The following is a 27223-nucleotide window of genomic DNA, read 5'->3' as shown; positions in this document are numbered from 1 at the left end:
GTCATTATCGGGTCCGGGGTTCGTCTCAACGTCACCGGACAGCAGCAAACCCTTCCTAGCAAGACAGGCTAAATCATATGCAAGCGTACAGAGCTGTGACTCATGGGCCTGCACTTATAAAACATACCTAGTCCCTCTCGGTCGTTTCCAGAAAAAAAGCTGCGCAAGAACCGAGCTTCCGACTTTTTCGCAAGCTAATAATTCTGTCAACATAGTGATATATGAATTCACACAGACTATCACAGTGTAGCAAATCATCTCAGACACGCACTTTTAATAAGCCTCTTCGTAATTCCGGCTTCCAACACCAGAAATGCCAGTAATCAGAACATTGTTCTCCCGGTAACTCGCGATGTGCATAAGCAGCTATCACTGCAGTACAGCGGCGCCAAAATTTATTTTATTTTATTTATTTATTGAATACTGCGGACCTGCTGTATGTCCAAGCAGGAGAGGGAAATACATACAGGAGGGAAAAGCAAACCAGGTGCGATAGTGCTGAACGATATAAATACCAGGAAACAAGCAACGCAAAACTACAATTTAAAACGCGTTTACATTACAGCTACTAAACCAGTAGTGAAAATCAAGAATGATTACAAAGCAACGGAGACTTCTCCGGTAGAGCTTTCCATTGAGAAACTGTTCTCGGAAAAAAAGAAAACTTGTAGGTATTTCTGCGTGCAAAAATAGGTTTCAGGCTAAGGGCATGCTTATGGCGCGAGCCTCGTGTAGAATCATTAACGATGTAATTTTCAGGTCGGATACCAAGTCGAGAAAAGTATAATGAATGAAAGAAGTTGAGACGGGCTTTCTTCCTTCTATCTGCCTTCTATCTTCGTTCTATCGGTAAAATATGGAATACAGTACCAATAGAAACAAAAGTCCCCGAAGAATTTTTTTTTGAGAAAAAAGGTGTTACTAGGACAAAATCATAAAATCTTTTATACATTGCACGTTACGGGTTTGTGAACGTTTTAGCCTCTCTACTGCTGCGTTATGCGCAGTGTGCTACCGGAAAATCTGACTACAGGCCGAAACTATCAGTGCGATATTTGCCCAACGGATTCTGTAGTAAAACTTTTTGTGTATTGACCCAATAAAGGAAATGAAATGGAATTAAATATTTCGCCATCTGCGTCCCTTATTCAAGGGTTCTCACCTGCAAGAACGCATTTTCAAGTAATTGTGAAACAAATATATAGACGTCAGATCTTTCAGGTTAAAACTTCTAGCGATACAATTTTCACTGCACGACGAAGCACTTCATGAATTTTAAAATAACTTCTTTTTGTGTTGCCCGCAGCAAATGGCTACGTCAGAAGTGAGACAGTAGGCGTATTTTTTGTTCAACGTGAGTGCGAGGCTCGGCGGATCTACGCCAAACTGATTCATGTCAAGGCGAACGTGGACGGGTACAAAACTGAAGGTAAGCGGATCTTTAAAAAACAAAATGAAAAACCTTACTGCGATTTTCAAGCATACGCTCTAAATTCGGCAGCGCTGCGCCGAAAGCTCTGGTTTCGAACCTACCGAAGCGCCTACATTGCCACAATGTAATGTCGCTACCTAGACGTTCAGAAAATGTAATACCTATTGGATGACGCAGAGCTCAAGTTCTAAGCAATATTTTAAAACCTCTACAGGCCAAACAGTCAAAGCGATTTAGAGCAGCCTCGCGTTGGTGGCGCTTTCACCGTAGCTTTAATTCCTTATTTCACCTGCGATCACCTCGTTCATAAGCAGAAGGCATCGGAAGTTATCGAGGATCCGAAAGCATCTCCTTTAAAGTCTAAGGCGCGAATTAGTAGACATCCCAGATTTTACACCTGCAACTGCAGTTCCCTTCCCTCACGAACAACTGAGCTATTTAGCGTCCTGGTTAAAGTGCCAGTCTACCATATTCATCCGCGCATTTTGCACGGGTTTCATGTGGCATTGTTCACTCTGTTTTTGCGGCCACCATAAAGATCATGCAAGCATATGGGGGAGCTTTCCTTAATTCAGATAAGTCGAATGAGAGAGTCTGGTTATCAGAAAGTTATCAGATAAGTAGCAAGAGCAGGTGACCTGCCAAGTTGTTGAGCCCGAAAGAAACAAAAGAACAGTTGCTCCAGTGATAAACTTACTCAATTTTCCGCAATTAGAGGAAACCTGGAATCAAAATCTGCCGACCTTATTGTATTACGAGTGAATAAGCGGTTGTTAGGCCGCTGCGAAATATTGAGCACTAAGAGCAAAAAATCCCGAGCTTAAAGCGAGACATGGTCTCAAAATGAAAACTTTTATTACTAGAAATACTGTACTGAATTTAGGCGTGTATAAGTATTTTTTTCCCAGTCATAAATATAATTTCATTAAATCTCAATGAGTTTTCATATTAAGGAACAACAACTGAAGCGTAACGAGGTAATTTTCTTACGGATCATTAAAGCACGATCCATTAATATTTTTTAACTTTCGATTTAAATTGGGCTCCAGCCAAACATCCGCTCTCTAAAGCTGTGCAATCTGTACTGTTACTGAGGTATATCATCATATAAAAATGTTCACTTATGTCGAATCGTTATAATGATGAAATATAATTATGTAACAAGGCTAACAATAATGAAACGTAGCGCCACAAAATTTTATGGGATCAATTCATTCATTAAATTATAGAATACCTCTATAGCTTAGCTCTGTTCTATTTCAAGGGTATAAAATTAAATGAAATTGCACCATAAAAACGCGTCCAAAACGCCAGTAAGGCTAATTCATATCGACTGAAACAGGGAAGCTGTGAAAAGTGTGTATGAACTACACGCGCCAACCATTCCGGAGGTCGTTAAAGAGCCCTCAGAAAACGGCGAAAAAAAATAGGAATGAAGTTCTAAGCACCACGGCCTGTAACTTGACAGAAAGCCGGAGTGAAGCTTGCTGCCTTTCGCACTGCAGGCATCACGGTACCATCCGGTGCGATGCAGGAGAGACTCTTGTGCGAGGTTTATGCAGAAGCTAAAGTTGATCCACTTCAAGTGGGCTACGTTGAGGCGCATGGCACAGGAACTCAGGTAGGCGACCCCCAAGAGATGACCGCCATCAGCAACGTGTTCTGCAAGCCAGGACGCAAGAGTCCCCTGAAGATAGGAGCCGTCAAAAGCAACATGGGGCACTCTGAGGCCGCCTCCGGTGAGAACATATCTGTTCAGTTCCCTGCTAATCTATCAATTAAAGCGGCGCCTGGAGTGAATTCATTTTGGTGATGTACATGGAATTGATTTTGTCAGTTTTTCACAGGACGAAATGAATTCCTAGAATGCAAGACTGTGTCAAAACTGTCACAGTTTCAGAGAGCTTCTTTGAGTTCACTAATTTTTTTGCTGCATATTTATGCTATAGGTCTTGGTTACGGCTCCTAGAGTTTTGTTTCTGTAGCATTCTGACTTCGCCATATTTCTCATGCGTGAGGACAACGCTCCTTGTGATACTCTGAGCGCTGTGAATTTCTAAAGAAAAGACGTACTCTGCGAAAGGTGGTGTCCCAGGTCCTGTACTCCTTTTAGTAGCAGCTATTTTCTCCCGCTACATTGCCTAAGGAGTAAAATGCTTCTTTCAGTAGAGAATAGAACTATATCAGTAATCTGTGTGTGGGCAAAATGCGCTGGAGGATAATTTTACTAAATTAGCTTGTGAAGGCACCCAATATATGAGGTAACTTGTTAACTGCACTTATACTAAAATATTTTAACCCTAATTCTGCTAATATATAGAGAAGTCGTTCTGAGAGGCTGCAACAAAGTGTTGTACTATATGCAAAGGCTTTCAGTAAGTACCACACTGCGAAGGGATCCACTTTCCGCCAAATTTTGAGAAAGAATCTATCCTGCCTGTCACAGATGCTGCTTAATATTGCACATCAACCATTAAGGGAAAAGGTTCTATGTACGTCACTGTTGTCACAAACTATTTAGAACAACCGTTTGAAAGTGGTGGTACTCCGAGAAGCAACGTTTTCCAGAACCTACTGGAGATTTGCATCAAGGGAAACTATTGCACTAACTAATAACAATGCGCTTCGTCCGTTTGTGTTTCCGTGTGTATGTTCCTTGTAGCGCGAATTGATCAGTATGCCCTAACTACTTGCATATCCCAACAAACGACGATTTCATGGCACTGATTTTATTTATTTATTGCTATCGAAAATGCATGGCTCAGACCACGTTCTAAAGGGCTAGAGTAAGAATGGACTATAAGGAAGAAAAGGTAACGTGTTAACCAAAAACTTAAAAAAAAAATCTAAATGCTAAGCAGTAAAGGAAGCCTAAATCAAATACCTATCATCCAGTTGTAATAAAAAATCACCACTCAACACACCACAGCAGGAAGACAAGAGGGGAACTTGGTTGACTGTGTGAAGTGTCCTCAATATATCAGATCTTGCAAATTCTCGTTTTCCGAACTTTAAAAGGCACTGTTTTTCGTTATGTAGTATATGCGCATTAGCCATGCTACACGATAAACAGCTGAATGTATAAAAACGAGAAGCAACGTACCATGACTAAGCTCTGGTGAACGTTTTGTGTCTTCTCTTCTGTCCCTCATCTAGCTTCCCCGCTGACTTCTTTGCTGCACCAAAAGAGACTCGCAGCATGCTGTCCGAGAAAAACACCCATTCTTAAAATTTCGGTGCCCGCTCTCGAAGATGCACGGTTGTGGCGTGTGAAGTGTTGCAGCCTAATTCTCTTACTAATACCCCAGCCGGCACTGCCGGTTCATTAATGCTATCGAGCATTCGGATGGTCAAATAAGAGAAACAGTCGAGAAACAAAGGTTCAGATAAACGTTTGGTTTCTAATAAGACAACCCTGTGATGTTTGATGCATGATTCTTTCCATTTTCTTCAGTTTAGCAGAGATTAAGCTCGCATTAATTCGAGTCATCGTCTACGTTGCATTAGTAACTTTACTGATGAGAGCACAGCTTACGCAAGATGGAGCAGATGTGACGATACAGCACTGCACGAGCAACCATGCTTATTGCGGAGTGGAGACTTGAAACATATTAGTCGCACTAGAAAAGGCAAGAACAAAGAACACCACAATATACAAAGCCGAAATAATAAATGTTCATCCCATATCAAATGTTCAATTTCTTTGCCCTGAAGAATTGTGGGGGCAAAACTCACGCACATGTTCTTTTTCTACATTGTGCAAATATTTGTATGACCCAAAGTATAGTATGCATGCGCTATTTCGGAATAATCTTTGTAATATGCTAGCAGCAATACGAAACAGCGCCGCTGGGTTTATCTTCTCTGCCTATTCTTATCGTGAAAGTCACCAAACTAAAATGCTGTTGTCACATTAAAAACTTAACTAACCGACGCCGTATCGCAAGACCATGTCTATATCACGAATTAACATCATATCGCAAGACTGTGTCTATATTACAAATTCTACTTGTTCCACACGACTCTGTTATCGCTGCCTACCGCACCTCCAGCCGCACAAACCACGAAAAGACCACCTAGCGTCCGCCTGCCTGCACATCTGCACATCTCTCTTCATTTTTTGTAGGCGTGCAAAAGAATGAAATGACTTGCCCTGCCACGAAGAGCTATGCAAAAGCACCGAAGTTTTGGCCAGTTGGTATTGATCCATCTTGAAAAAGTAGCAGCACGAAAAAACGAGGACAAAATAGACACAGGTACGACAGGACATATGCTGCACTTCCAATTGCACTTCCAATCGAGTTGGAAGTGCAGCATATGTCCTGTCGTACCTGTGTCTATTTTGTCCTCGCTTTTTTCCGTGCTGCTACTTTTTCAAGATGGAACACGAAGAGCTCCATGTTTAACCACCTCTATTCAGCTTATCAGTTCAAGCAGTGTTATACTCGGTAACTCACCCATTCCCTCATGTAGCAGCTTTTGAGCACGGTCTTCAAGGCAATAATAAATAAATTAATTTACAGTACTTAATGCTGATGGTTTCGCCGATTTCTTTGATGAATTGATCGAGGTATGTATATATGACAATGGCTCCGTGAAACTGGGGAGACTGATGGCCCCTTTGACGGTAACTGGTGGCCCCTTCGTCGACCTTTTCTACTCTCGGAGAGAGCCTTTAAACATCGGTCGGTTTGATGGGCGTAACTGTGACCGTACATCGACGGTCTGCACCATGCGCCGCCTATTCGCAGGCGTATGTTGCGTCGCCAAGGTGATTCTGGCCATGGAGACTGGCGTCATCGCCGCCAACCTGCACTTCAATGAGCCAAACCGAAACATTCCTTCCCTTGATGACGGCAGTGCTGAAGTGGTGGATAAGGCGACACCATTTCCCGGAGGACCAGTCGGCATCAACTCGACTGGTTTCGGGGGCGCCAACGCCCACGTTATTCTGGAGCCTAACCACGGACCTCCCGTTGATAGCATACCACGTGAGAAGCCTGAGCTGCCGAGGCTCGTTCTTCTCGCTGGGAGAAGCAAGCAGTCCCTCGCTGTAAGTTATTCGCCATCGATATTATAATAATTATAAAATTTTTCATTGCACCTCAAAAGAAAGCTCTTCTTTTTTACCTAATTAAAACCATCTATCACTGCCGTGGGCCACCTCAGTAAGAATGTTTGACTTCTTCAATCCACCTGATCTTCTGCTGTCTTCGACTTAGCTGCACCGAGTCAGTGTAGAAGATTACCGATTATATCTTCGTCATATTAGGTGCATTAATAGTGTTATTTCCTCGTCTGATTTTCTAGAACAAAATACCAGGTTTTCCCACTTTTATTCCTACTTCTGTGCTTTATTAACTTTCAACTGTGCTTTATTAACTTTCTCGTCCGCTGTCAATGCACTGGCCTTGTTCTCAGTTCACCACTTTTAACGCAACATTGATAATGACTCCGTTGCGCAGCAAATTCGCCGTCAGCATCGGCATTGCAAGCGAAAAATCTCCGATGTATATTCAAGGTCACGTGACCTTGTGGCTTCGTCAAAACCTGCCCACCGTGGCAGGTGGCTGTTAAACCAATGAATTGTCGCGAGAAGTTCCCAGGAGCAGAGTTACATGGGTCGCATAAGTCCCACCGACAGTATAACTGTCATCGCAGGGCCATCGCTTAAGCGCCGCAGCACTGCTCCAGGAGTGGTATGAGTACGGTCAGGAATCTATGTATTTAGAGTCGAGAATGACCAATTCTTCATATATGGGCGTCAACCCATCAAAGCTATCGTGTCATACCCATAGGGCTTAACTTAAGAGTCGGCTCCAATTTTGCACAGCCTCCATGCGTCAGTCGCATGCGTCAACGTAAGCAAAGGCAGGATTAACCCATAGCGGTTTGCAGGTATTCAAAAAAACTACAGATTTAAATAAATTAGCTTAAACCTCTACCTATTAGATCCCTTTATTAACTTATTCTTAGTTTCACTTTCGCAAAACATAATTTACCGAACGTGCCTGGCTTTTTCAGAACGAAACATTTTTCGGAATAACACTGAAACAAGAATAATACTTTCCAATTTTTTTCAAGAGCTGGCTTTCCTAAATCATCATAAGTACCATTACAAAGTAGAAATTCATGTAATTAATGCTTCTTATTTTGGTCTGCTTCACGTGTATGTAAGTCAAAGTAAACAGTTCTTGGACGCCATCTATTTAGGCTTTGTCCAGTGTGGTGTCCTGCGTGGTGTTGCCTGAGTAGATTTTTAAAGTTTAGATTTAATATGTTTTCGGCAATTCTTGCGCCAAGTAATATATTTTGTACGCAGGTGAAACTACCATACCTCACCTAATGACTTTTTATCAGGTGTAAAACTTGGGTGTAAAACTTGTAGAGTTCAAATTTACCTACCGTATAAAAGTAGAAAGTATAATAGCAAAAATGAAAGAGCTACTAATAGATAAGAAATAATTGTCGCTCTACGGATTAAAATATTTTAAGTTATCTCCTTGTTAATAAACATTCAACAGAAATATGGTGACGCCTGATCGGCTCCTAAATAGGCAAAACAATGGGCAAGACCGAGTACGTGCAGGCTGGCACTAAAGTTTTACGGTACTTGATGCCATGAATAAATGCAGCAATGCTCAAAAGGGTAATTTATTTTGCATCCTAGGCCCTTAAAATATTTTGCATTGAACTAAGTAGAGGATGTCATTTTTTCCGTTGACTGGTAAAACTTCCGACTTGTAATACTGTTTGTGCTCATTCCAAAGCGCATTGCTACTTCGATTTGAACTCCTATTTTTATGTAAATTAGTTCAGTTAAATCAACTTTCCTCGTTAGGAAGAGGGGGTAACCACGCATTTCCTTCATGCGCATTTCGTTTCTTTTTCAGTCTGCATACAAAATGGGCCTTATTGCCTTAATACTCTTAGTTTCAGGCCCCGGCGTATTATGAATAATATCGATAAAAAAATTCTTTAACTGATTTATGTTGTTCTTTTTTGAGGATTGTCGGCTAGCAGCTGTTCTTAACTTTAGTGTCCTTCTAAGTACATTTCGGTTTATTTTCATTCAGGTGGAAATTCTTTTTTCTCATGGATGGATCTTTTGCGATTTTCATTTTGTAATATCCCTCCAGGGGTCTTTAAGGGCCAATAAATGATGATGATGATGATGATGATGATGATGATGATTTTCATTTCCGTCAGCACGCTCCTTAACCATACCCATCATTTCTGGAGAAAACCATTTTTGTGCGGGAAACCTTGCATGAACAGAATTTTTTCATATAATTTAAAATTTCACTATAGCAATCAATATATCCGTGGATCACCTGGCGGCAGTCTTGAATATTTTTTATATTAAAGTTTTTACTATCGTCAAAACCGTTCCCTATTGGTTTTCGATGGGAGTTTTAACAGTTCGATGCGATCGATGGAAACACTATAAAGCAAAAATTTTCCTACCTATAAGAAGAATGGACCATCACCTTTAATATTTCTGTAAAAGTATCTAACATTTTTCTAATTTTCAAATTTTTGTCTGAATTTGCTGAACATAGACAAGCCCTGAGATGTGTGAATACTATGCTATGTTAAGGTTTATCAATTACGGTGCCCCCCCCCCCCCCCCCGCCTTTCTCCTTTCTCTAATCTCTAGCACATATAAATTGGATAGGGAACTGCTTCTCCTGCAGAGACCGTTTGCCTAACTTGCGTGCATCCTTCAGTGCATGCTTGTTATCTGTGCTGCACTGCAATTTAGATATCAATATTCTCCGCAGAGACAGGGAACCAATCATCAAAACTTCAGTTTTGAAGCTGCACGTGTGACGGGTGCAGCGTCACACCGATCCAAAAGAGGCACTGAAGCTCAAGAGGCCCTGCCATCGCACATCACATGCCAAAGAGAGTTTGCGTCTTTCACATATGGAATCTATTACGTTAACAAAAATTTATAACAGTGCATAGCTAGCGCCGCCAAGCCTTGCGGGCTAAACCGCTCCAGTGACACAAGTCGAGCTCTGTATAAGTAACCGTAGAGTCAACACAAAGAGTTTTTCCACAGGCTTTAGGTTTTCGGTGATCTCCTGCACACGTCAAACCACCAGCTTTTGCATCTCTAACCGAATTTTAGAACGAAAGCACTATTTAAGTGGATAAACCCCGAGCAAGACTTTGCCATGTATGTGGGTTTGCTAGCGATGTTTGTGGGTTTGTGCTAGGTGAAATAAGTAAATAAAATTAACTCATAGAAACATTTAAAATATCTTTTTAAAATATGAAATCCTGCCGGTCTTCGTTTTACACGAATAAAGACTTTTAATGAGCTTCAAAAGTGCTTCGCGGAGCAATGAAAATTATGTTGGTAATTTTGCAGAACTTCCAAAAAATCCCCATATTCCACAAACCAGAAATAAAGAAATGTGGCTAGTTCCTACACCTAGAGCATATTACTCAGAACAATCTATCTCGTATACGCTGCCAGTGATATTAAATAACTTAAAGAAATGTTTGACCTTTTCCAGCATTCAAATACTGTTATTAAGCATTTTTTTCTGAACAAGTTTGTGTCATGACGCTGCATGTATTTTTGTCTTGGTACTTTTTTTTTTCCAGATGTGTTTTCTTCTTTTGTGCTATAATGTATAGCGCAGAATTTATTGCAGCTTGTCTGTTGCAATGCCAACGTGAAAAAAGGGGGCAGGACCTCTGTCAAGCTTCCGAGCTTTTAGTCTTGTCTCCTTCTCTAATATAGAGAGAATAAAAGGCTGATTGATTGATTGAATGACGAATTGATTGATTGATTGATTGATTGATTGATTGATTGATTGATTGATTGATTGATTGATTGATTGATTGATTGATTGATTGATTGATTGATTCTCGCGACTGGTATTAGAATCCGCAGCGATGCGAAGAGCTCAGCTTCGCTGGCCACTGCGCGAGAGCGCTAGACTGTCACCGTTTTTTTGTTTTTCAAACATGGTGTTTATTACAGCAAAGCAATGTGCTATGTACGTGAACATCATCTTCTTCATCAACTAACACTGCTATCAAACAAATACTCACGCTTTGAGCTATGTGGCGAAAGTGAGAGAGAGGAAGATGTGGGCTGCACGCGTTGGCGTGGACAAAGCTGTAGCAGAAACAGGGCACTACTGCAATATGCGTTGGCGCTGACAAACACTGCTGCTGAAACGCGGCACTAGAGCATAGGTCATCGGCGTATAGTGGGTAAATTGGCATGGACGATGGAAAAGTTGAAGAAGCGCATAATAGGCTCCCTGAGTCAGTGAGCAACTTAACCACGCTTTCAGGTACGTGGCGGTGACTTTCATCAGAAAAAAAAATGTGCTTTTGCTTAAGATATCCGAGTTCCTGATGCTAAACCTCCATCAATTTTTTTTTAACGTGTTTCAAAGATTTGAAAAAGGACGTCTACGGAAGCAACGAAAATTTAAGTGCTCATTTGGGTGAAAAAACTCGTGTTTGCCACAGTCTACTTTTCCAAACGCCAATTTCTAGCTGCTTGCAATACAAGAAAAGTTGGCTTTCTATTGTTCAGTGCGTATGAGTAAAAAAAACAGGAAAATGTCGAAAACTGGCAATTTACAAGCCGGATCCTTCATTCACGCTGTAGAGGTGTCAGTTAATGTGTCCGCAAGTACATGTAACTCGCGTCGCAGCCGAGTAGTCAAAGGCTACTCTGCACAGAAAAAGATGTTCTTAGATGTATTCGAGATTCGATGCCGCTCTGTATTTTTTTCAGTGAAAGTACACCGTTAGATCCTTGAGATGTGCCAAGTGGCGTGAAACTAGACACCTGTCCCAAATTCTTGGCAATGTTTGTGGAGAAGGGAGGACTATGATGCTAGGCATCAAGAAAATGAAACAGAGGTTTTAGTATGAGTCGGCGAAGTGAATAGACCGAGCACGTTTCTTCAAGATTTAATAGCAGCCCACCCTAATGTTACGTCTGGAAAATGATAAACTGGTTAAGCGAGGTCCCTCATGATAGACATTCAAGAATAGAGCAACCGCTTACTGTGAACTAGATTTTAAGAAATAAAGTTTTAAACTTGCTTCCGTGAACCATTTGCCTTTCGTGCCGATAGTATCTCCCATAAACAAGTGCCTCGTCCCTTGTCAACCTTCAGAAGTGAAGTTCAAGTGTTCAAATTTTATTGTGCGAATATTGAGGCCAAGCATTCTGCTACTCGAATCGTGTCAAAGCCTTCTTGCAAAGTGTTCACACGGGATCATTATCGGATTTAATAAAATCTCCTCAACATTCTACCCATAATGCAGCACACCATGGACCGATTAGTTGCCGAAGGACCCTACCCCGACTCTGCCTATTCTCTTCTGAACCTCGTGGGCCAGCCGAGCGTGAAGCAGTTCCCGTTCCGGAGCTTCGTGCTTGTGCCAGTAGACGGTGCCGGGAAGGAGGCCGTGAAGGGAGCAGCTGAGGATGTCCAAACAGAGAGGCGACCCCTGTGGTTCGTCTTCAGCGGTATGGGTTGCCAGTGGATCGGCATGGCCCGTCAGATGATGCACTTTGATGTGTTCGCCCGCTCTCTTCACCGGTCACATGACTTGCTTATGCAGTTTGGAATAAATCTAATGGATACAGTGACAAACGAGAGGGCTGAAAAGGAGACCATGGCATCGCTCCTCGCGTCCATCACGTCTATTCAGGTGAGCCACTCGAGGCCGCTTCACTCGGCATACCTAGTTAGTGCATGACACAGGTGAAAGTATATTTCTGAACTGAGCTTTCGAATCTTTCGATGAGATCTCATGCTTGCTCGAGGATTTATGGTGACCAATTAGAAGCTAAATTGTATATAGTCCTGGTACTTCCTTTCAGAACCTTGTTTTTTATATAAAACTGCCACAGCTGAACTTCCAGCTTTCGCCACATCGCTGGAAAAATCAGAGCTTACATTTCGTTCTTTGAGTGTCAAGATTGGACGAGAAGCACTTTTGAAATAGCTATTGGTTATCGTGCACAAGCTGACTGCTTAATACAGACACCTACGAAAAGCCTCAGCTTACTGGCAGCCAGTGGACCAGTACAATACCTTATCGTTTTTCAAGCGGTGCATGTGCTACCCAGACAGAGGCTGCAGGAAGTGGTACGATGTAACCTGGACATGCCGGAAACTTAACCATCAAGAAAGCGACTAAGAAAGCTTCGCTTTTCAAGAAAGAACCCACGACGAAACGATAACCCGTGCTTCGTATTCAAATGAAGCATTTTTCAGCAGTGTGTCATCTTACTGCCCCAACAGGGAGCGCTTTTTTAGCATGCGATGGTATTTAAATTGACAAGAACTCCTAGCACCGCCTAGAACATGCTGCTGTCCCGATAAGTTGTCTTAGGGCAATGAACGCAGTATTGTAGTCTAGTCAATGTAATGCGATTCTAGTCCATACGTTTTTTCACTGCTCTTGGAGAGACTTGCAGCATAAGGAACTGTGAGCAGAGGCCCATTGTATCGGTCGGTCGCGCGAAGTGACCTGCGGACTCAAACAGATGGTGGTGTCCCAAAGAACCTGTTGACGGTTTCAGCCGCTTTTAGGATTTAATGGGTTTATGCGGTTTAGCTTCCGAAAGCGACTCAGGCTATGCGGGACGCTGTAGCGGAGGGGTGCGGATAATTTCGACCGCCTGGGGTCCTTGAACATGCACTGACATCACACAATACACGGGCCTGTAGCATTTCGCCTCCATCGAATGCGACCGCTGCGGCTGAGACCGCAGTCAGCAGCCGAGCACCACAACCCCTGAGCCACCGCGGTGGCTGCAGTTGGGGTGTGTGATTACGCCCCAAAGAACGGTACCACAGTATGCACGGTGAATGATGCAAGTGAAGCTGACACAATCTGGCAATCAAAAGATCAGTCAAAGGTAATCAAAGGCCGAAGAAGTGCGACTGTTCTCTTCGTAATACGCTGAGTGGGCTGACCTAATGAAAGAGCAAAAACTAGCCGGTGGCGTGGCTCCACAAGGCACGATAGCAGCCGGGAGACTAAGCACGCTCTATGAGCAAACGTCCACAAGGCGGATGCACGTAGAGCAGCCAAAAGATGTGTCAGCCTACCGATTGGACTGCGCGTCGCACTATGAACCGTCCTAGAATGTTTTTTCTACAAAATTCGATAGAGTAAAGATAATCTACAGATAGGCTGCAAATTATTTCCATTTTATTTGGACTGCTCCATGAAAAAAAGAAAATGACGTCATATACAGATGATTAATGCATCGGTCCAGCCTAGCCATGCATTCCACACGACCGTGCGTATATATCTGTGCAGTGATCTGTAGTGATCCTGGACAGATCCTCATCGACACGCTACATCCTCTCCAACAGGTCGCCCTGGTAGATGTCCTCCGTGCACTGGGCGTTCAACCCGACGGCATGCTGGGTCACTCACTGGGAGAGATTGCCTGCGCTTACGCCGATGGGTGCTTTACTGCAGATCAAGCCGTACTGTGCTCATTTTGGCGAGGACGGTGTACGGACCTGGCTGACCTGCCCAAGGGAGCCATGGCCGCTGTCGGTAAGCACCGCTGTGTTCCTTTCCCCTGTGGCATACAATTAGATTATCAGCCAATTGTCGTCTTAAAGCTTCAGGTATCAATCGCAGCCTACGGCGCGACTTACTGACATAGCGTATCACTTGATGCCGTTCCGGACGGACAATCTCAGTAAAATAATTTCCAATCAATAAAGCGCATTGGCATTAACGTCGCATTTTTTGGATGTCTGGTCTAATTCATTTGTAGTTTCACCAAAGCAACAACGTTAATTCAATATTAGGTTCACACTAGGTTCACAGCAAATTGAATGTTTCGTGCACGCTGAATAGAAAATGTATTGCGGGTATCAGTCCTGTGTCCAAGTGAATATGTCAAAAGTATGCATGTTTTCTCGTCCGACATCCTCGGTATTTGTTCGCAAAAGTGTAAGTTGTGCGACCATAATATTAATATTAATATTCCAAGCGTAATAATAGTCACTTCAATTCATTTTTGTTTTCATACATATTTTTTAAACGCGTCCTTATTCAACTAGCGCTTTGTCACATAGGGTTGTATCCCATACCAAAGTTTTCCGCGTACACCATATATTTTATTTTCAAAATGCAGAAATGCTGTGCTCACATAAAACAACCAAGTTTACTCACTTCTCTCAACTCAAATGTTCACCCAGTTTTCAGCCATTGCCGTGTTTGTCATGCAGCGAAGTGTCCTTTTCAGGCAAGTAAATTTGAACTGAACAAATGAATTCGCGTTTCGCGTCAGTAAAACCGAACTGAAGATGTCAACCACGATATCCTTAAGTCGCCGGCTATGATTGCGCGCCCAGCCGTGTCGGCACTGATATAGGTATCACTTTACTAATTTTTATATTATCTGCTCTATCTTGTAGTATTTAATGTAGTGGCAATCCTAGGGACAATTCTCAAGCATGCAAGAAAACAAAGAGTAGTCTGTGAGGAGAAGTGAGGAGAGTGAGGAGAAGCAAAGTGAGGCAAAGTGAGGAGAAGCTGGACTGGTGAAGAAAGCTCGCTCGCCATAGCTATAGGGTGGAATTGTGACGGCTTTTTGGGAACGCACAGGGCGGCTTCAATGTAAAAAACATTCTGTCATCCTCTGTCTTATCTGGATAATCAATTTGCTTCTCAAGATCAAGTAGTAGTGTTTTTCGAATGCTGCACGTAAAAACCACTAAGTAGCCCGTCGAGGCGACTGATAGTCCTCTGTGTTGTAACGAAAGATAGAGGCATGGAGATCGATTAGCTTGCATTGGACGAGTCACAGACATTTAATAATGCTTTTCGCTGACCACTGGATGCATTGGAACGTGCCTGAGGTTCATATTTGTCAGGAAGCGGGCAGTAAGGACTTAGTTGTGCATCACTGGCACGTCATACGGTTCGTAGTTTTATTTCGCTCTCATCGCTGTCATTGCTTGGAAACAGCGCATTATTCACAGTGACAAACTTTATCATCAGAAAATTATCGCCCATAATGCGGAGAAAAATATGACAAGTGGTGGGGTATCTATAGCTAACATCATTTTGCCTGTCCTCAGCAATTGCCCAGTGTGAATTAAAATCCATAAATCAAACCACCACCAATGAACACATTCAATAAACTTTCGTTGCACCTATATTTCTGCGTTAATTTCATTAGTGTGCAATGTAGAAGATAGTCTCACAAGTATTCCACTCCTTGCTCGCATTTCACAAGGCCTAACGTGGGAGGAAGCGAAGAAGCGCTGCCGTGACGGCGTGGTGCCTGCTTGCCACAACGCCGTGGACTCGGTGACTGTGTCCGGTCCACCGGACGCGGTGGCCAGGCTGGTCCAGGAGCTCAGGGCGGACAACGTGTTCGCGCGTGAGGTGAAGAGCGGGAACGTGGCCTTCCACAGCAAGTACGTCGAGAGCGTCGGTCCTCCACTGCTGGAGCACCTGAAGAAGGTAAATTCTGTCGGCAGTCGGGATTCCTTAACATAGCGTAGAGACAGTATCGGTCACCACAATGATTCCGCCTCAACTAGACCTGGCCAGATAAAACGCCGTCGCCTGTGGTAAAATTTAAAGCATCGTGATAACGAGGTCCTTGAGTGCTCTTGAGGTTGCAAGCAGCACTAACGACCGAACATAGTAGCGTTGCCGTGACCTCAAATAAGGCTTTGTATTCTGGAATTCTGTGATCGAAAAAAAAACAATGGGCACATGAAACCAATCAGTTTTATGTCCACCTCCTATCACACACTAGATTTACTATTGTCGCTGATGGCTCCTAGCAACGTCTCGTCATTAGAAGCAATGTCAACTTGGCCAGGATGAACTTACTATTTATATTTAACACTCAGCAACCCAGTGTAAATACTAAAGCCTTGATCTGCCCCCCACCGCCTCACGCCATACTTCGCCCTGACCAGTAATTTCAGGAACCCTTTTTACTTTTCCCTATCGCCTAGTGGAATTCACTACTTATACATGTCTTTTCTGAATTTGACGTAAACGCCCTTGAGAAATGGATGCTAAATCGCTTCTGCGAATGGGTTTTTTATTCAAGTTTTTAATTAACTGTCCACTCTTTTTTGCAGTAGCGCTGTACTGAATTTATTTTTCAGCCGAGGCTTATTTATAAACGACCGGAGTGTGTAATAGACTGAAAAAAAAGTAAAATCGCCAGAAAACGGACTGTCGTTCCAGGACTAACGCATGGTTATCGCTTGTTTTTCGACGCTGGCCCTCAATTTGGGCGTTTGACACCTGCGTCTGAGCCTCAGGATTAACTCTGTCCTTTTGGCAGCGTTGCCAGCATTAAGAGCTCCATCAATTTTTCTAATTGGGTTATCAGGCTTAATAACCAGACCTTGCTATCGCAGAAACAATTAGCCCTACCTTAGTGTCGCGAACATTTCTTTTTTTACACACCCTATACTAGTCAATTTCGCCACTTGTGTTTACTTCATATGTTCAATACATATCACTCTTGAGAAGACGACAGCAGTAATACTCATACATGCATAAAACTACAAATAAGAAATAGAAGTCATCATGAACTTGATACAGAGAAAATTTCGTCACTGAAGAACGCAAATGAAGCCCTCAGTAAACGCACAGCTACGAGCGTTGCACGCAGGACTGGAGGCGATGACGGAGTTTTGCGCGTCAGTATTATTTTACTTGTAAATATTTTACGGCTAAGGACTTTCAGTAATTCGGGCCAAACTTAGAACAACAGGGCGTTCGCAGGGATGAAGAAGACCATGCGCCTACCGACTTGATACCAATGTGGCGTTTTCTTTCCACGGCATTAAAAGCCTAATCGAAGAAGAGTCCGAAAGCAGCCATTCGTTAAAAACAGCTCATTGGTCGAGGAGGGGTCAAGCGAAAGGAATATAATTTAAAAGAAAGAATATAAACGAACAGTACTACAACCAAAAAGTCACATTATTTCATACAAACATTCTTTGATCCCAAGGAGGATGTGGAATGGTTTGCCTGAAGTGGCAGTAACCCGTTGTACTGTTGGCGCCTTTGTGAAGTGTACACAAAACATAAGAGATATGAAGCTATTTGTTAAGCACCTTGTTAAGCACCTTGTTAAGCACCTTGTTAAGCGACTGAGACCGCCGCCCCTGCTTCCCTCCTGTCCTATTTATTTTTCCTTGCCCTGTCTTTTCTCCCCGCGATCGCAAACGTGGGTGGCGGGAGACGACGCCTACTCTCCCCCTTCCAGTTCCGTTCTTCTTTCTTTTTTTTACTTTCACTTTTTATTTTCTTTTTTAAATTGTTTTTCTTTTGAGCGGTTCTTCTCTCCCGCACCTTTGCTTGTTGTTTTGGTACATGTGTCCGACACCTGTACAGATGGAAACCCTTTAAGAAGAGAAGCAGGAACTATGTATCTTCTGTCTTGAAAAACGACAGGCTCTGTCTGAAACGTGGATTAGTACCTAAATGAAGCGTTCCTTTTACTTCTAACAACCAAGTATATATATATATATATATATATATACACACAAGGGAAGGGGAATGAGGGGCTCGTTCAAGCGATAACATATTCAGTAATATTCTAAATCTAACAACAACAAGACCGATCTTCTTCAGGAGTGATTTTAATTTGTTAATGCATCCCCTTTTATAGGGGTGGGCATAGTACGGGTAAGTGGAAAACACAAAGCACATATGTGCTTTGTGTTTTCCACTTACCTGTACTGTGCCCACCCTTATAAAAGGGGATGTATTAACAAAGTAAAATCACTCCTGAAGAAGATCCGTCTTTCGATCGAAACGTCGAGTCGAATGAATATGTTTCCTTTAACGAAACATATACTTCGCTCTCTCTCTCTCTCTCTCTCTCTCTCTCTCTATATATATATATATATATATATATATATATATATATATATATATATATATATATATATATATATATATATATATGAAAGAAGAAAAAAGACCCTTCGTGGCCTATGCTTTGCGTGCCCTGTGGGCTCGAAATTGAAAACAGAGTAATTCCTTTCTTCATATCAAACTTCCGAGATTTTTTTTTGCCGACTGACATAGAACGACGGCTGAAGCCAGGTTTTCAGTAAAATGAGGCCTTTAAGTTATCGTGTGATACAGCGCAGTTTGTGGGTGGACCGTAAAGACTGAATGAACTTTCGCTGGTGTGGTCTGCGGTCAGCCGTAGGTCTACTAGCTTCTTTCAAGCAAATTTGTAAGTGATGACTTCCTGCATTTGTAGTTTTCAGAATTCGTTCGCCTCACCTCCCGCACTGTAATTAATTTCGATGATATCCAATTCGCACGGATTTGTTTAAATATACGCTCGTCATATAACGAACGTTCCACTGTGTTCTTAGATCTTTGGAGGCTTCTTAAAAGGCTTCTTGCAGGCTTCTTGAAAATCTTGCGATATATTCTTAGTCCAAATTCGAGTACAAATTATGTTATTGGGGAAAAGAAATTCTATGATCCGAGTTTCTTCGACTCCATTTTTTTCTGAAAATATAACTTACTATACGCGTTCGTTGTCATACAGAACACAAAATGCATAACTTTTACCTCAATATTTGGCCAGCAGCATGAAAATGACAGCTGGCGCGGAAAAAAAAAAGAATGATCACCGTTTCCTTTCCTAAAAACAAATTTTCAATTTCCCCAAATTAGATTTTTTTGTCTATTGCAAATATTTATTCGCGTACACTGTCAAACTCCTACATAGCATTTCGCGTGCAAGCAAGACCTGCCTGTTTTGCACACTGCGAAATCAGTCATTGAAATTAAAAACAGCCGCGCGCAGGACGTCGTCAGCCTGGTTAGCGATTGGTGCATAGTTCTGATCGGCACACATGTTTTAGAGTCTCGCTTATAAAGTTGCCTTTCAATACTGTCCTCATATTAAGTCACGTCTTGTATAACAGTCTTTAAGAGAGGTTTCGGATCACAACTTGAACAAAACTCTGTGGACTAAGCCAAGAGTGTCCCACATTTTTCGTTCGGTGCCTTCAGTTCTGTTCAGAATAACGTGAGTTCCTTATGCCCTTTCATGTGGACATATATCTTACGGAGCCCCTCATTCCGTTTTTGTTGTGTGTTTTCTGAAGCGGCATTTTCGAGAAAAAATGGAGTTTAGCCCAGTTATTAGGAAGTATGTTCGGGGGTAAGAATTGGGTAAAACTGGATATAACCCGAAAATAAAGGGCTGTAGGTAAAGTGTTCGGGCAATAGTAAAGCACTTTCAGAAAATCGGTGGCCTGTCTCTCTAATCTCAAAAATTTATTCAGTGCCAGGCACCAGTCGCCTTACTAATCGCTTGCCTTTATCGAAAGCTTCTTTCGTTTTCCACCGGTGGCACTAGAGAAACCGTTATATCGCAAGTGGTATCTTCCATCTCGTTACCGCAGAAACATCCACTTAGCAATTCAGATTGACTTTTGAAGCGAAATCCAGCACTCGCAACGAAATAGCGCTTTCAAGGTGACAGGAATATGAACTGGAGACAAGGTGCGAATCGTACAGATGGTATTTGCATGTTCTCCCTGCGCATTCGGTTTTTCGTTCATTTCCTGAAACTCGCCAGTATATCCAGGCTCCTTCCGAAGTAGCCCCTTGGATTCTCTTGCCTCTCATCATTTCTGTGCTCTAAGCCTGCAAGTATACGTGAAAATTCAACAGAATGCCTACGTGAAGTGAGCCACACGGATTTTCCGTGGACTCTGCTGCCATAGCTTTCATTGAAGGAAGCGAACCTGTCCACCAAGTAGCATTGCTGCTTTCTGAACAGGCGGACGTCAGCATCGCAGCCCAGCACTCTAAGAAAAATTACAGAATCCTGAAGCCCTATTTTATTCTCCTGTCAGGAGTCGCTGTTCCCGATGACGTAAGCCGCGGTGGCTGACGTGACGCAGGCCGTTGCAGAAACGCGCGCAAGGTGCACCGCCATTCCCACCGGCGCTAAAGAAGGGCGGATTGCGACGGCATGTTTTAAACACCTGTCGACATTTATCGGCGCAATCGCCGCTTTTAAAAACAAGCTGCGCAGTGGTTGCGCAACGAACTGGCGTAGCATGGTCCGTCTAACTCCACTGAATTGAATGCGGCGGCAATAGGGCGGCTACTCATAGCGCCGCGACCGGCTGTGCCCTTGATTGCCGTTTTTGACACAACCTCCTGTTTCTTTCGTCGCGCCTAAAGCCACGATCAAACTGAATGAAGATTAGAGGAAACGGTAGAAATTGCAGCCCGGGGTTTCTCTCTGGGCTATATATCACTCGTTATGCGTCGGCAGGGAACAGATATCCATGGGTGCTATAACAGCCTCACATCGTGGTCCGGCTGCATATTCCGCGGCCTGTACACTTTGTTGAAAACAATGTAAGTGCGACGTCGTGTACAATGCGGTTTTTATCAGAAGGATGCGTAGCGCTCGAAAAGCCTTGATTTTGCTTTACGCTCTCGCCTTGAAGTTTTGACACCGTGCGTGCGCTTTCATGATCACAGTGCCTGATTGACCTGCGTGTGAAGAAAATCAGTGCAGGTATGTCAGTGGACTATACTCTCGCCAGTTGTCCAAACGTGACCAATGCTAAAAAACAGTTGCTTGAAGCAGTGGCTCCCTTAGAAAAGATGTGGTGGCACTGTAGTTAAAGGCACAAACCCTTCCTCTGCTACCTCCTCGTGATCCGCTGTACTGAGCATGTTTCGATCCTCGATACAGTGAATATACAACTTAGTGTATATAATATTGCCGGTTTAGGCACATGAAAACAATTGTTCGACTGAAGTTACGGATCTCCTCAACATATCCGCTGGTAATTAATACATACAGTGTCGTATATAAGCGGTTTCATGCTGCACATTTTCTCGGTACCATCTTGCACTCTCGTTGATCCATGCTCGCCACAGTGGACGTCAAACAGAACTTTGCAACAATAGTTGCCATCTTACTTGAAGTGCGCAAAATAAACGCAGAGAGAACAGCACATCTCTTGCACGCCTTGCTCCCATTCTCTCTCTGCATTTTCTCTATTTCGCAGGTGATCCCCGAGCCAAAGCTTCGCAGCCATCGCTGGGTGTCTTCCTCGCTGCCAGAGAGCCGCTGGCAGGAGCCATTTGCCCATAGTTGCTCGCCCGAGTACCATGTCAACAACTTGCTGTCGCCCGTGCTCTTCAGCGAGGCCCTACAGCATGTGCCCAGAGACGCAGTGTTGCTTGATATCGGCCCACATTGCCTCTTGCTGGTAACGGTTTCCTTTCTGCAAATAATTAATGCTGTTTTTCCGTCATAATACTATGAAATACACCTCGACGCCCACCTTAATATTAGAGTCACCGGACTCTCTCACGTTCATCAACGTGACGTCAGTAACTATGTCAGTCTGAAAAAACGCAAGACAGACCACATCTAAATTCTACCGTGCACTGTGGAATGAGCTGGCGGTAGGAAAGGTGGCAATATGGTATTATCATCAGCAATATCATCAGCCTTACTGCGCCCACTGCAGGACAAAGGTGCTTTCCATATCACTCAATCCATGCAAGCTGTGGCCACCTTACCCAGGCAAGCTTTTTATTCTCATCCACAGTCCAGACATCCTGCCGCCCACGCCGTCGCTTGCCTCCTCTAGCAATTCAACCCATTACCTGTAACGGCCACCGGTTTTCTTGCGTTCGCAATATACGCCTTGCCCAATCCCATTTCTTTTTGATTTCGACTAGGATGCCATTACTCGAGTTTGCTTCTCGTCTGTTAACGTTTCCCCTCTTATTTCCTTTCCATAGCTCGCTGTGTTGTCCTCAATTAATGCTGAACCTTTTTCGTTAGGCTGCTTCCTTCAGCCCATAGAGGAGTTGAATACTTTTCTCTTGGGGAACAGCGGTATACTGTCATTCATGATATTGGTCTTCCTGCCAAATGCGCTCCACCTACTCTTATTCTTCTAGTTGTACGCATCTGCTGTCACTGCCTGCACTAAGCATGTGCATTCCTTTACCACTTCCAGTGGTGTTAGACCCACCGCACTGCTTTGTTGATCTGAGTCCTGAATCATGTTTAGCAATTCGTTTCTTAGGCTACTACTAAGGTGATTTCTTTAGCGAATAGCAGGTTGCTAAGGTATCTATCAAATTTAATCGCCGACTGTTCCCAGTGCAGTTTCTGAATGTCTCCTTTAAACACGCGGTGAGTATACTGGAGGCATCAGGTACCCATGCCTGGCATTATTTGGCATAGGGATGTTATGACTTTTTCTATGGAGGACTATGGCAGCTCTGCCGGTGCTCAGTATATCTTTCAGTGCTTTTACAAAAGGCTCTTCTGGACCCTGATTCTGCGATGTCTGCATGAGAACTGTGGTTTCAAATAGGCAAATTTTTTTCGCGTAATCTATGAAGGCTGTGTATAGGAGTTGCCTGTATAGTGCGCCTTTCTCTAGCAACTGATTGGTAGTGGAAATATGGGCTGTTGTATAACAGCGTTTAAGAAAGCCACAGTGGTCCTTTATAGTTGACTGAAGCCTAAGGTTGCCCTGATTCCCTTAGTGATTTCCTTAGCAAATACCTTGTAAGGAAAGAACAGTAAGCTGACCGGTACGCAATTTTTGAAGTCCTTCACGTCATGACATAAGTGAAACAGCGCGAAAGAAGAAGCCCGAAGGCGAAACGAAGAAGGGACAGGAAAGAGCGCTCTTTCCTGTCCCTTCTTCGTTTCGCCTTCGGGCTTCTTCTTTCGCGCTGTTTCACTTATGTCACAATGAGCCAAGTAGCCCAGCAAAATGTTCTCCTTCCCGTTATCTTCCTTCTACGTTCAGAAAATATTAACATTCTTCCAAGATTTAGGTACGCCCGAGGTCTTAAGGCATCGTATATAGAGTGTAGCCAGTTTTTCTAATGCAATCTTCCTACCCGCCTTCAGCAGACCAGCAGTTACCAAATCCTCACGAGCTGTCTCATCCATTTCTATTCCTTGTAAGTGTTTACATCCAGCGAAGTGTATAATTAATTTCCACCGCTGTCTCCGTCATTATCAGCCTCGTTGTTTCAGCTACTGTACCGGTCTTTCAAGAACTCCATGGCTATATAAACTATCTTATCCGTATTGCAGTGACATCGCCCTCCATGTCTCTTAGCACGTACATCTCACTTTTGTCTATGCTTATTTTCCTTTTGACCTCATTTAGGCTATCTCCTGTTCTTTAGACCATGATAGATTATGTGCACATAGAATTCCTTAAGGCGGTTATTTTGGCTATCTTTCCCATCTTCGCCCTTTCTTCTAAGGGGTTAGAGACTGGGAGGCTTTTGCATTTTAAGGCGAAAGCCTTTAATGGATCATGCTCGCGGTGTTCGTCCATGCTCGCGGTGTCCATCCGTGCACTGGAATGGTGTCAACTGTGGCCTCTCCTCCGCGCAACCTCCTACGTAATTTCCTTTCCTCAAATTCATTTTCTTCATTACGGCCGCTCTTTCTGTTTCTTCTTTCACTTCCACTTGCTCCCTTTTTCTACAAACGGATGACGGGTGTCCACCGAAATATGCGAAACAGTTACTGCGTAATTTCCTTTCCTCAAATACAAGGTTCATTTTCTTCACTATTGCCCCATCTTGTCTTTCTTCTTTCACTCCCGCTTCCTCCCTACCAGTACGGTGCGGTTCGGGGGTTCCCCACGACAGTTGCTAGACAACGGCTCATACGGCCGCATCAACAACACAACAGCGCGATTCAGGCGTCCATTGACCCAGGGAGCCAGTTTGCGCACTTCCTTTCCTTAAAATGATCGGACTGTAAAACGTCAACGTCAACGCCAATGACCACAATGGACTCCGAACAGGCAATGTCAACGGCGACGCTGAAAAACGGGCGTAAAAAGCTGCGCTCGAAAAGACTGCAATCGAAAAAGCGACCGCAGTCGCCAAAGACAATAAAACCCGCACATGCGGGAAGCCCGCCACGCACCGAGCGGTTCAAAGAAGCGGCAGTGGGTTGACCACAAGGCTTTCGCCGAGCACACTTTAGAATTCCCAAAGTGTCTTCGGTAATTCTTTTAATCAGGTCTTCCGTCTCTTGAGAGAGCTTACCGGTTCCTTCTAGCTACTCTATTTCCCACTAATATAACGAACTCTATAATGCTATCTTAGGATCATCATTCATTGCTTGAACACGAAGGTCGCCTTCTTGCGTTAAAGCGGAATATCTTTTCTGCAGCGAGATCATGAATTTCACTATTTTAAATCTTGTTGCTGACTAAATGATGGGCTGCGCTTGTGTTGTGTTGCCTCGTTCGCTTTGGTCCTCAGTTTTTTTTTTGCGCTGCTAAGTATGAATCCACACCAACTAGCCAACTTTCTGGGCTATTTCCTTACTAGTTTTCTTCGTTGCTTCTTGAAGTGCAAGCTAATTTGAGAGCTTACCATCTTTTGGTCACTACAGCTCACCTTACCGAGCCACTCCAAAGCCGGCGCGATACCAGTATAGTGCATATTATGATATCAATTTCATTTTCAGTCTCAGCATTACTGCGATTTATGATCACTTCTGGTACCTCGCTCACAGAAAAAGGTTTTCATAACCCGTTAATTATTTTTGGTACAGTTGTCCACTTACGGCGCCTATGGACCTTCTAGGAGCCGCAGAGATGTGGATGGGGGTCTTGCCCACACTTCAGAGATTTTGAGTTTCGGGGAAAATGTATGCCCCTCTCTACGACTTGGCCTGAAGATTTTTGATCAATCCTATATGTAGCACGATACCTTAAGCTATGTACCATCTGTTCTTGGCCGTCACTATTGCGGCTGACTTTATTACTGCGTGAAGAGTGCCAGTGGCACTTGGGGATAGTGCCGGCGTCGGCAGCCCTCTTGGTAAAAGGCTTCCCACGCAACCAACACAATTCTGGGTATTTCTCCACCTTCCAGAAGCATTATCCACCGCGAATTTCACCGCTTTTACACTCCACAATCGCCACCGACTACGAACCCACCTAGCTTCACCCTCCACAAGGCTTCTACCCTTTAGAAGCCTGCGGAGCAGCGAAACACTGAAGCCACAGTGAAATCGAACTTGAAGACAGTGGGCAAACCAGCTATCCTTCAAAAGTGCCACCCACCAATCCCTATCCATTCCCCCTCCTAGCTATACGTCCGCCAACCACTCACCGCTGCCACATAGAAGCTCCCGACACCACCAACCTTCGCGTTCCAAATAGTTTTGTTTGTGAAAGAAACGCTTAGAGTGAATTGGAGTAAAAGCTTTCATTACAGTAAATTCATCACATTAATCAACGACGATAAATGAAACTGCCATGACAGTTTTCTCGCAGTAAGTTCCATGAGCGTCCTTTGAGTTCTTCTTTGTCTCTTAATGAAACACAGCCGGTACTGAGGCGCGCCCTCGGGCCCGACGCCAGCTGCCTCGGTCTGATGAAGCGCCATGAGGACAACACCAAGTTCTTTCTCGGCTCACTGGGGAAGCTTCACTCTCTGGGGGTCAAGCTGGACCTGTCACCTCTGTACCCGCCTGTGCCGCTACCCGTACCACGTGGCACACCCAGCATCGCCCACCTGGTCAGCTGGGACCACTCGGAGTCTTGGACTGTCGCTCGGTGGAATGACTTCTACACCTTAGCACAGGTCAGAAAACAGCCCTGATAATTTGCGGTAGACATGACACAGCGACTAATAATTAACGGTAGACTGTATACACAGATTGTCTTCGCCTTCGGCCAAAATATAAAGTCATAGAAAAGCATTCTTGTGCCAAACTGATCAATTTTTTTGATTCCCATCAGGGCCAGCACTTGCTGGAGTCTACAGCGGTGTCGCTTTACAGGAATCATACCTTTGTGGGGCCACTAGATGGCCGTTAAGTATCGCTCATTTGTAGCAGACGAGACATGAAATTAGAGGCACCAAGGTGGCGACAACAATTTTCGATAAGGTCATTTTTTACTACTCTTTATTCTAAGGACAGCGAAAAATGATGTCTGTAAATACAGTTCCTTGAGCCATCCTTTAGCCATACAGTTCCTTGAATTTAGCCAACCGGACCCGCATAAAATTATGTATGTAATACCTTACGGTCCCATTTTTCTGTGAAGCAAGTTTTCATACTTGCTTCTTCGGTGGTCGAATTTATACCAGCTTTTTAGTGCGTTCTCTATTCAATGCACTGTCCTACTACGGATTCTCAATTTCATGAGCATTGCACCAACGTTTACATGTCAATAGTGAAGGATCAGAGTTGTTGTTTTTATTGCACATTGCACAGGCCTTGTCTGAGGGCTTTCCATTTCTGGTGGTCTCCACGGTGGAACATGAATGTGTGTAATTAACGAATGGTGCTCAGTGCGACAAGCAACTCAATGGTACATGCTCAGCAACCAATAAACAGGCCGGAAACGCCATTGCTTTTTTTGGTGTCGTAAACATGCGCTTTCGTTCTTCCCAGAGGGCACCCTGAGACTAGCGAATCGCCAAGAACATTAAGCAAGACGTGTATGTATGCTTATTTCCTTGAAAATATTTTTCCACCGAGAGAGTTGGGGAACGTGATCGCTGGAACCAGTAGGGCCTGGCATCCTCACATGTGTAGACGCTGTCCGTGCACATAATCGGCGGATGCGGTCGGCATCGTTATACCATCCAGCGCAGCTTTCCATGCCGCTTGCTGGTTGAGTACCAGTGTCCGTGGTGGCGAAACAGATCCCGTGACCACCTCCTGCGCGTGCCTCGAGATACTTCTGTCATCTTCGGATA

At 43.7% G+C, this 27223-nt stretch overlaps 1 protein-coding gene across 1 annotated transcript in view; it reads left to right on the top strand.

The window, feature by feature from the left end:
- The window catches only part of LOC149361717 (fatty acid synthase-like), a 132155-nt gene that overhangs the window by 12868 nt on the left and 92064 nt on the right, over nucleotides 1-27223 (top strand). Inside the window, exons 4-11 of the mRNA XM_089568134.1 lie at nucleotides 1307-1429; nucleotides 2938-3171; nucleotides 6184-6485; nucleotides 11744-12133; nucleotides 13813-14002; nucleotides 15699-15928; nucleotides 21508-21711; nucleotides 25841-26098. Coding sequence (XP_089424260.1) covers nucleotides 1307-1429; nucleotides 2938-3171; nucleotides 6184-6485; nucleotides 11744-12133; nucleotides 13813-14002; nucleotides 15699-15928; nucleotides 21508-21711; nucleotides 25841-26098 — 1931 coding nt within the window. The remainder of the gene's footprint in view (nucleotides 1-1306; nucleotides 1430-2937; nucleotides 3172-6183; nucleotides 6486-11743; nucleotides 12134-13812; nucleotides 14003-15698; nucleotides 15929-21507; nucleotides 21712-25840; nucleotides 26099-27223) is intronic.

Source organism: Amblyomma mixtum, chromosome 2 (assembly GCF_055824585.1).
Source record: "Amblyomma mixtum isolate Tamu chromosome 2, ASM5582458v1, whole genome shotgun sequence".
NCBI classification, from domain to species: Eukaryota; Metazoa; Arthropoda; class Arachnida; order Ixodida; family Ixodidae; genus Amblyomma; species Amblyomma mixtum.
This window is presented reverse-complemented; position numbering and strand designations above follow the sequence as displayed.